Source organism: Ananas comosus, linkage group 1 (genome assembly GCF_001540865.1).
Source record: "Ananas comosus cultivar F153 linkage group 1, ASM154086v1, whole genome shotgun sequence".
Classification (NCBI taxonomy): domain Eukaryota; kingdom Viridiplantae; phylum Streptophyta; class Magnoliopsida; order Poales; family Bromeliaceae; genus Ananas; species Ananas comosus.
In genome coordinates this window covers 12,385,619-12,397,305 of record NC_033621.1, presented here as the reverse complement: position 1 = coordinate 12,397,305, position 11,687 = coordinate 12,385,619, and the positions used below count along the sequence as shown (strand labels likewise).

The window sequence follows — 11,687 nt, the reverse complement described above, 5'->3', positions numbered from 1 at the left end:
GTTCTATATTGGCGTGCTATCAAATTTCTCAAAATTTTCAATCTTGTAAGATTTAACCTGAAAATCTAATTATATATATAACAAATTCAATACATATGGGCGCGTTTGGTTCGAAGCCAGAGTCGGAATCGGGATCGGAATCAAAATAAGCGGGAATCGGAATCGGAAAGACTCATTACCTAATTCTCTAATTCTGTTTGGTTCATCACCTGAATCGAAATCGGAATAAATCATTCCCATTGTTGGTGTTTGGTTCAAGTAGATATAAAATACGTAATCAAATTAATATACTAACATTATCTTTATAATATATTAATTTTAATTCAAATTAAAAATTAAATATTAAAAATTTACGTCAAAATTTTGAAATAATGTCAAAATTTTAAATCTATTTTTTAAAAATTAAACTTTGAAGTTAAGTGGATAATTCAAAATATGAAACTAAATTTTGATTTATTCAAATTCAAAATTTAAAATTACAATTTTAATTTTAATTTGAATCCATAAATTTAATTTAAGTTTGAAATAAAATTTGAATAAAACTTTATATAAATTAAAATTTAATTTAAATTCAAATTCATAAGTTAGATTCAAAATACTTGATTAAATTTTAATTTTTAATTTAAGTTCAAATTAAAATTTAAAATTATATATTTAATTTTTAAATTTTAACTTATATTTTAATTAAAAAAAATTGAAAAAATAAATTTAATCCGAATAAATATCTATTCTGTCCAGATTCAAACTTCCAATCCGGCTTTCTAGGCGGGATTGAAAAAAGAGGTGATTGAGAGATTCCCATTCCACTCGGAAATCTGAATCGGAATGAGACTCCCGCGTACCAAACACCCACAAACTGATTCACCCATTCCGATTCCGATTTCAGGGTGAAAAAGAAGCGAACCAAACATGCCCATACTCTGTCGATAATAAAAATTTATATTTTATTTTGTAACATACGCAATAATTTCGTGAGCCACATTAAAAGGTATGTATGAGGATCACATTATCAAAGTTGAGTAGTTGACTGAGCTATCTGAACAGTTAAGATGGCAACAACTTTTCTGTCCCATCTTAAATATTAGAGAGTGAAATTGAAGAAATAAGAAACCTAATAATAATAATAACTGATTCAGAATAAAAATTTTGTTTGTGGGAAATCCTGCTAGAGATTACTGTAGCCGAAAGCAAAAACAAAAATGCCCAATAGGCAGTAAAGCTAGTTCTACTGTACTAGGCCCAAGATTGTTAGTATCATATTATTTTTGTTTTTGTTTTAACCCTTGTTTACCATTTCTATAAAACTATTTTCTAGCACTTCTATCATGTGAAAGCTTAGCCCAGTTACTAAGTTTGTGGAGTAGTTTGGGTGAAGTATTCAAAATCAGCTTCCAATTTGGTTCTACGTATGATTGCAGAAGACCACACTCAGTTTGTATCAGTTCTATAATTGACACACAAAAAAAAAAAAAAAAAAAAAAAAAAAAAAATATATATATATATATATATATATATATATATATATATAGACATGATAATATTCTCCTCCTCCAGATTAAGATAGAACAGGTATTTCATCAAACACTTAAAACGGCCACCTTTCTCTTCACCTGAGCATGTCTCCGGCGTCCAAGCACGGGCCGCTGAGCGCCGGCGAGGCCGCGAACGTATCGCGCCCGTGCCGTCGCCGTATATCAGCCGTGAAAGCCTAGCGGCGTGGGCCGGTCCGGAACGTCCGGCACCTCGAGGTCCCCCTCCAGCATCCGCAGCGCGTCGGCGATCGTCGGCCGCAGCGCCACCATCGCGCGTGCGCGCACAGAATCCCCACCAGCACGAACCTCACCATGATCCCCTTCGATTGCCCGCTCCGCTGCCGCCGCCGCTGCTGCCAATGGCCAGTAAGGGGGGTCGAGGCGTGCTCGGCGCGGCCGGCGCGGACGAGCGCCCAGGCCCAGTCGGTGACGAGCACGGCGCTGCGGCACGGCGGCGGCCGCCATGTCGAGGGCGCGGCGGCCGGTCATGACCTCGAGGACGAGGACGCCGAAGCTGTAGACGTCGCTCTTCTCGGTGAGCTGGCCGTAGAGGGCGTACTCGGGGGCGAGGTAGCCGCGCGTGCCGGCGACGCGCGTGGTGAGGTGCGACTCGCCGTCGCGGCTCCGGCGCGCGAGGCCGAAGTCGGCGACGCGCGCGCGCATCTCGCGGTCGAGCAGGATGTTGGTGGCCTTGATGTCCCGGTGGAAGATCGCGGGTTTCACGCCGTAGTGCAGGTACGCGAGCCCCTTCGCCACGTCGAGGATGATGCCCCTCCGCTCCGGCCAGGTTAGGGTTTTGGGGGCGGGATGGGAGGAGGGGAAGATGTGTTGGTCGAGGGAGCCGTTGGGCATGAAGTCGTAGACGAGGAAGAGGTCGCCGTGGGCGATGCAGTAGCCGCGGAGGGGGACGAGGTTGCGGTGGCGGAGGTTGCTGATGATCTCGACCTCGTTGTGGAACTCGTCGTCTCCGGCGACGCCGCAGCCGGAGCCGTCGTCGAGTTGGGGGTCGAGCACCTTCTTCACGGCGACGAGGGACCCGTCGGGGAGGGCGCCGCGGTACACCACGCCGAAGCCGCCGCGGCCGATGAGGTTGCGGGGGGAGAAGCGGTCCGTGGCCTTATCCAGGTCCCTGATGTCGAACGCGATCGATCCCGTGTTGGGGCGCGGGTGCGGCGAGATCGGGTCGGGATCGCTCGCTAGGGCTTTGCAGCAGCTGCTGTTCTTCCTCCTCCTGCGGGATCGCCAGAGGAGGAGGGCGAGGGCGGCGGCGGCCAGGGCGAGGGCGAGGGCGGCGGCGGCGGCGGAGATCGCGGCGACCGCGGCGGTGGAGCGGGATCGGCTGGGGTTAGGGTTAGGGTTAGGATGGTGTAAACCCTAGAATGCTAAAACGCACGAACACACCCCCATATTCGATTTCACACAAAACGGTACATAAAATGTAGGGCTTATCGCAAAATTACCATTTTGCCATTTACGACCCCTCCTCGAACAACGCGCGATATTAGGAGATTCGTCCGTCAGATTTGCGAATGGATCATACCAGTGCGATCAGCACGACAAAGACATCAAACTCACAATTTTGTTCTTCTTGGTTTGGTGGCAAATTCACAACAAAACCCATCCTCTTTCCAACTGGCAAAACCACGTACACACAAATACATAAAATATATGTATCTCCAGTTTCTTGAAATCCGAGCGCCAAACCTGAAATCCGTCAACGCCATTGGATCCACGACAGTCGAACCATTGAAAACGAGCTATTGGTTCACTATGAACAAAGTTCGATACGCGCCGAAAGCCATCTCTACTCATTGGCTTCTCCGAAAACCTGGGTTACTATTCACTTTAATGAAAAGTAAAGATCGCGTAAATCTCCATTCNGTTGACGACCCCGGCGGCGTAGAGCACGGTGAGGTAGAAGCACGGGGTGGCGTGGGAGGTGTTCCCGTCGAGGGCGGTGAGGACGGAGGAGACCTCGGTGGCGGCGTAGTAGCACGTGCCGCAGCTCATGAGGGAGGCGATGTCGCCGCCGCACGCCGCCGCGAGATGCTCCCCGGCGGTGGCGGCGGAGTCGGAGGAGCGGAGCGCGGCGGACCAGCCGGAGGTGTTGACGATCCCGGCGCAGAAGTCGGGGGAGGCGACGAAGGGGAGCGGGGAGGGGCGGATGGGTATGAGGAGGGTGCGTGATGCGAGGTCGAGAGCGGGATGGGGATCACAATGCCTGTCGCGATCTCGATCACATCACCACCGCTGATGAGACTGGGGTGAGGAGAAAGAGGAGAGAGCTTGAAAGAAATTTAGATAAAAAAGAAATAAAATTTTAAGTTAAATTTTAAAGAATTTAAGAGAAGAGCATAGAATTCGAATTGATGTAATGGGGAAAGACATGTCTTTAAAAATTTTCTTCTACCAAAGAGATGGAATAGGAAATGACACATCTTTTAGGATAGGTTGGAGATAATTTTCCTCCTTAGTCGCCCTTTTACTAATTTGTGTACTCTTTTTTAGAATTTTGTTTGCTAATTAGTTTAATTTTTTTTTTCACTTTTAATGTTCATCTAAATTTGTTCTTATCTTAGCTTTGTCATCGAGGTAATATATATCATAAAAATTGNGGGAGGTGAGGCGGGCCCTGAAGAGGGAGAGGCACGCGGCGGAGGAGGCGGCGGAGGGGAGGTTGAAGAGGCCGGTGGAGCGGAGGCGCTCGGCGAAGGCGATGCCGAAGACGGAGAGGAGGGTTTGGCAGCACGCGGTGAGGTTGTGGGCGGAGGCGGCGGGCTCGCAGGGGGAGTGGTCCCACGGGAAGGTCGAGACGTAGCTCATATCCATGGGGCACGTCGTCGTCGTCGAGGCGTCGGAATCGGTGCCCGTCGGCCCCGGAGCCGGCGCCGGCGCCGGGGCCGGGGAGTTAAGAGAGAGAGAGAGCGCGCGCGCTAAGAGGAGTCAAAGGGAGGCGGCGGAGATGGATTGCGTGATTGGAATTGGGAGCCGAGCCGACATGGAGAGAGAAAGAGAACAGAATACTTTTGCCTAGACCGTGTTCACCTGGCCAGCCGTAGACCGTTTACATGAAAGCTCTGTTATAACAGATAGGCAGAAAAATTAAAAAAAAAAAAAGAAGAAAACTTCAAATACCATCCCTGTAATTTTACACTTTCTTATTTTTACCCTGTGGTTTAAAATATATTAATTTAGTGTCTTGTGGTTTTATATCTTTTTATTATCTATTTCACTAATTTTTTTCGTTAAATTAGTAATAAAGTTAAAACTAAAGGGTACTAAAGTAAATATTTGATAAATCTAGGTAGGGTATTTGAAGTGTTTTGTATATAGTTTAACGAAATATTAACGAAAAAGCTGACGAAAAGATAAAAATGAAACCACATGACACTAACTTGATGCACTTTAAACCACAGGGTACTAAAATGAGAAAGTGCGAAACCACAAAGGTGGTATTTAAAGTTTACCGAATAAAATAAAAAAAAAAGTATATCAACCTAGAGTAGACCTACTGTATTATTAGAAAAACAACAGTTTTTTTACTTCTAAATTTCAAATGAATTGTTAGGATGAAAAAGAAAAAAAAAATTAGAAAAAAAATTGAGTATCTCAATATCTCTTTCTTTTAAATTTTTTTCTAATTTTTTTTCTCTTCTTCTCATCCTAACCACCCATCAAAATTGATAAATAATTAAATACTTAGAAGCACAAGAATTGTTATCCTCCTAATAACACAGTAGTCCTACTCTATAAACCTATATCTATACCTATATTTATACTATATACAAAGACGGATAAAAATTGAGAGTCAAAATATTAAATGGAAAAAGAAATATTTTATACATATTGCAAAAAAAATTAAATAATTAAAAGTAACAAATAAAAAATTCGAAACAAATTAAATTTAAAAAACAAATTAATTAAAAAATAGACTCATGCCACCAACAACTATTTAAATTTAAAATATAAATTTAAATTAAATTTTAAATATGGCATGCATTGCAGTGCACCACATAATTAGTTATATTTGAATTATAAGTTATTTTGATTTAAAAATAATATTACATAGTACAGATATTGTTGTAGCCATTCTAATATTGTTATAAGGGAAAACTTCAAAAAACCCCTGTGGTTTCATATTTTTTTATTTTCGTACCCTACGGTTTAAAGTGTATCAAGTTAGTACCATGTGGTTTTGTACTTTTTCACTTTAGTACCATGTGGTTTAAAGTGTATCAAGTTAGCATCATATGGTTTTGCACTTTCTCACTTTAATACCATGTGGTTTCACACTTTATCACTTTAGTATCCTGTGTTTTAAAAACCACAAGGTACTAACTTGATACAAAAATAAAACCATAGGATACTAACTTGATACAAAAATAAAATCACAAAATAGTAACTTGATACACTTTAAACCACAGGGTACTAAAGTAAGAAAGTATGAAACCACATGGTACTAACTTGATACACTTTAAATTATATGGTACTAAAATGAAAAGGTGCGAAACTACAGAGAGAGTTTTTTGAAGTTTTTCCTTGTTATAAAGATCTTGAATAGTATCATGCCAATGGTTATTAGATTTTTTCTAAAAAAAAAAAAAATCTAGGTAGGTGGTGATTTTTTTATTTTTATGCTAATTGTCAAAGTTTTGCTGGTGAGTGGTGAGTAGTGAGTACTACAGAGTGGTTACAAGTGGTTTGGACTCATCTGATGAATAATTGTTTGGACTACAATTGAATCATAAGTATGATCATGTACCAACTTGAAATAAACCTTATCTCAAAGAGCAAAAATCGTACCAAACGAGAATTACAGTGTAAGATGAAAGATATCGTACCAACTGTTGAAATGGAAGTAAGAATTATTTGAAAAGTATTGCATTCGAATAGACTTATTTTAAGATGTTCATAAACACAAATATTTCATTTGAAACAGAAATTGCTCTTGGAGTTACAGTATCCGAAGAAAAGATACCTACGGAGTGTATTAGATATTAATAGTTAAGTTGAAATCGACCTAGGATGATCACTTTTATATATATAAATATTTGTATATTAAATTTAATAGACAGGAAATAAGGAAAACCAGGGGCGAAACCATTAAGGGCTTATAATAAAATATTATAAATTTTAATTTAAGGAATTTTTGTTTCCTCCGAAGTTTTGGATTCTTCGATCTTCAACGATATGCACCGATTATTTAAGACTCCGACTCAATTCACGAAATTTGCCAGTACAAAATACTTAACATAGTATGGTTGTTCGACTTGTTAGACCCTTCTGCTTTAATTACAGTCTGTGAGAGTCTGATTGAGCTCGGCAGAGATACGCTTACGTACTCGGTTGGATAGCACCCACGAGTGCCACTCCGGAGTCGGGCTTAGTGCTTTTGCGTTGTTGTCGGTTTGTCCTAGTTGGACTTACTCTCCACTGACGACCCAACGTGGTGACAATTAATTTTTTTAATAAAACTTGTGTCTCAATTTTTTTTCAAATTTTTGATCATTTTCCGTCAGCTCTTACAATTTTATTACCTTTTTAGTATATTGTCGTTATACTGTTGCTAGTACCGTCCCTAGAGTAAGTGGCAAAGGGTTTTGTGGTTGGTACTCGAGACTCAAGTTCGAATCCTAGTTGATTCATATTTCTTGCTAAGTTTATTTCTAAATGAAATAAACGGTAGAAATAAACGAAACGGATAGCGTGCTACCTATCTCTCTCAAAAAAAAAAAAAATGATTAGTATATTCAACAAATCTTTTTTTTAACTATCCGAAATTGAATTTTTTTCTATCAAACTAATTTTTGGCCCCTTGAATCTTAATTTCTGGTTTCGTCCACGAGGAAAATCCATGAATGCTAAGGTGTGATCTATCTGTTTATTGTAAGAATGCTCTTGCCACTTGTGGGTGCAGTTGTTTATTTGTGCATTACTTAATGGTGCTGGGGTCATCTAACATTACCCCTTTGGATTATCTAACCAAATTGCACAATAAAAAATTATTTTGTACACCAGGTCCATATTTATATTAGTAAACCAAAACATAAAAAAATATATATAAAATTTGCAACTAATTATTCAATATAAATTAAAATATTAGATGAAATGGATGAAACAAAAAGATATGCTTGTGAATTTAATAAAATAAATGGATGTTTTGCGCAATAGTACAATTAGTGCATCAAACATGTTGCTTCTTTATTCGCTTTTGTGATTATTAATGGAGCTAGTTTTAATGCTGATAGAGTATTTGATTTAATTTTGTCGGCATTACCTTACTTGATTTGAGCAGATTTAATAATTTTAATGTTGATAAAATATTTGATTTAATTTTGTGATTATTAATAGAGGACTGCGTACTCATAAGTTTTTTTCGATAATGGAGCTTCCGAATCGACGATGCAGTATATTAAATATGATCTAGAGTATTTGAAACTTCTAAAAAATAAATTTCGTAATTATTTGAAATCATAATAAAGTTCATCAAGTAGGCATAAAATGAATAGTAAACGACGTTCGAAAAATTAATGATCGACTCCTTCGATTTAAGATCGGAGTTATTGATCTTTTATCTAGATATAGTGAATAAATTTTTTTATCAAAAATTCAATTAATCCTGATTCTTTTACACCGTTAAACTAACAAGTATCCCATACCGGCCGTTAAAAATTATCAATTTTGAAATCTTCTGATCGTAAGGTAAATGACGTCAAAAAATTATAAAATTTAATTTCTAGAAATTTTAAATGCTCTAGAAAATATTTGACGGTATGGATCGTCGATTCGAAAACTCTATCATTGAAAACGACTTATGAGTGCGAAGACAATCGTACTCATAAGAATATAATAGCCGGACTATATATATATATATATATATATATATATATATATATATAAAATAAATTGAATAACAAAGGAGAATTGAAAAATCTAGTATTTGTAGACAGCCAAAAATCTAGCAACAGCCAAAAATCTAGTTTTGTATAAAAGAATAACGAATGAGAATTGAAAATAAACCACAATATATCAAATAAGTTACCAAACCAAACTCCTACTGTAAACATAATAAATCCCTGAGTTAATCTCAACTGTAAACATAATAAATCCCTGAGTTAATCTCAACTGCGCACTGAGAAAAAAAAATTTTAACTAAATGAAAAATCAAGATGCTCTTTCTCTTCTCCTAACGACCTTGTACCTAAAATTCAGAGACGGAAACCGTAGCCTAGTTAGTCCTTGGACTCGCTCAATTCTAAGTCATTAACGCAAGGAAGCCATTCGGCCTTCGACTCCTCTCCGAACAACTTAGCCATGCAGATCGGACACGACGAAGAAACTGCTTCTGTAGACACCACCGTCGTGGGCGTCGGCGGTTTTCTATCTATAGTAGGAGAATAGATAGGATCTGCATCTGTATCTGCGGTTGCGAGTTCAGGCCTTTTTACTGATCATCCAAATCCGAGCCAAATGCCACGGTGATCTCAAACCGAAGCACAAAGCCGCCGGAGCCGCACGATCTTACAGCTTTGCGTACTCCGTCCCGCAAATGCCGCTCTATGTCGAGTTTATCGAAGCTGTCAGGAGGCAGGCGGCTCAGGAAGGGGACGGCGGCGTCGAGCTCCCGGAAGATTTCGGTCATGCTACCGTCCAGGTTCGCGACGAAGCAGCTGACGTCTTTGTCGATTGTCATCGCGATCATCGTGCTGTCTGTCCTAGTGATAATAGAACTTGCCGCGCTCCGGATTCTCGATCCCCTTCCAGCTGATCTTCAGAAGGACTCTCGGTTGATCCCACCACACCTTACTCGTGGTTACCACTTGTCACGGGTCTAATGACTTTTTGTCGAAAAGTCCGCGCGGCGCTCGTCTGTCACCTGCACAAAACGAGCCAGCCAAGCCAAACCATCCCGAGGCACAACTTCGCAAATTGGCAACAACCGAGAAATGAGAGAAAGCACGTAAAGGGATCCTGCAAATTGGCACAAACAACGAGTATTTTATTGATAACGAAAAGTTGGACTACAAGCGAAAGACACAAGACTCAACTTGGTCGGGCATGACCGGTGAGGGCAAAATGATCACCAAGACACTACGCTTTTCTCATGGTAAGGACAAGCATGATTCCTGCTGCTATCCAGAATAGAGAATGAGAGCCTATGAGATACAGATTGAGTGAGACTTGATTAGATGAAAGGTCTTATTATGCTAAATAGCATTATGAGATATAGATTTGGTGAAAATTGATTAGATTAAAGTATATTTTTTCTGATAATGTGCTGGTTCCACCGTCCGGTGATGAGTTCTAGCTTTTTTTAAAAATTTTTCTGGCACAGCAAACTGTTCAAATTTTGTAATTTAAAAAATAATTCTGCCAAATTTATATTTTGCAAACTAACACTCTCGTCGCTACGTAGGAGCCGCGTAGAATTTTTTTTCAAAACGCGGTGAATCGTTCATAGTATTGGCGTATTCTTCCATACCTTTTAAAGACGGTGAATTGTTCATCGCATTTACCGTATTTATTAAGATGGTTAACGATTTACTGTCTTCATAATTATTAAAATTGTACGTGGATTATATGAAAAATAAAAAAAAGTGAGGCTGTTAGGATTATATGCAAATTATTAGAATTTTTATTTGATTGTTAGGATTGTATGAGTAGATTATTAGTATTTTTTTAAAATTATATAAAATTATATAGATAAATTATTAAGATTTTAAAATTATAAAAATTATATGTGATTTGTTGAAATTTCTATATAGTTGTTAACATTAAATATTGAATATAGAAAGAAACAATAAATAAGCGAAAAATGATAAATGATTCACTGCTTTTTTGTAAAAAATTAGAAAGGCATCCAATCGTACAAACTCGAAGCGTTGATTTCTAATAATCAATCTCCTAGAATAGATACATTAATTTATTCATCATGCAAAAATCATTTTCTATCTATTCACTATTCTTCATTGGATTTGGATTTGGATTCGAATTCGGATTCGCATTTAATCCAAATGCGAACTTACTTGTCGATTCTATTGAGATATTATGTAGTTGATTCTGAAGGATGCAAACGAGCCGAACACGAGCGAGTGCGGCCTTGCTCCAATCTGGCTCATATTAGATTTGACCCGAATTCAAGTTGACTAGAACTAATTTCGAGCCAGAGTAAGGCCCCTTCGAGTTCGCCTCAAAATCTAATTCGAGCCGAATTCGAGCGGCTCAAAATAGTTTCTTTTCGTAAGTCGTGTCATGTTCGCTGCACAAATCATTTTCCATCTATTCATCTGAATTTAAATTTAAACTTAAATTTTGAATTTGAAATTCTAATTTGAATTTGATTTTCAAATTAAAATTTTATTTTATTTTTAATTTCATATTTTGAATTTTAATTTTGATATTCATAATCAATTATTGACTCTTAATTTGAATTTGAATACAAATTCTAAATTGGAGTTTAAAATCTAAATGTAGAATCTAAATTTGAATTCAAGACCTGAATTACATTTAAAATTCTGGAGTCAAAATCAGAACTTACATTTGAATTCGAAATTCTGAATTCAAAAATCTAAATGTGAGTTTGATTTCAAAATCTAAAGTTGAAATTTAAATTTGAATCCAAAATCTGAATTTGAATTTAAAATCAAGAACAAAAATCTGAAATTGGAATCGGAAACTGAGTTTGAAATTTTCATTCACATCTGCAATCCACGTTTAAATAAATTTGAACCAAATATCAAATTTACATTTGGCATTGAAATTCAAAATCATAAATTGATTTTTAAATTCAAATTCAAAATTATATTTTCAATGTTAAATTCAAATCCAATATCAAATTTTTAACTTGAAATGTAATCGAACTTTGAATTCAAAATTTGAATTTACAATTTAAATTTAAATTTAAATTTTGAATTTGGAATCAAGATTTGATTTTGTATTCAAGTCCAATCTTGATATAGTTGTTTCCGACAATAATTATATATATACTTCTACTATTTATTTTATAATTTATATATAATGTAGATATAGATATAGATTGAATATTTTTTTTTATATTCTTGAATTATGAAGAATCCAAAATTTAAATATATATGTTTAGAACTAAAAGTATTGAAATTTTAATTCAGGTTTTTATTCAAAATTCAAAATTTTACT

The 11,687-nt window shown here is 37.7% G+C and overlaps 1 protein-coding gene across 1 annotated transcript; it reads right to left on the bottom strand.

Moving 5' to 3' along the window:
* LOC109714243 (probable receptor-like protein kinase At1g11050) lies at positions 1,607-9,225 on the bottom strand. Its single transcript, XM_020238807.1, is given in 8 exon segments — positions 1,607-1,705; positions 1,707-1,805; positions 1,808-1,981; positions 1,983-2,906; positions 3,420-3,773; positions 4,113-4,465; positions 8,591-8,664; positions 8,981-9,225. Coding segments are annotated over 8 exon segments (2,322 nt in total).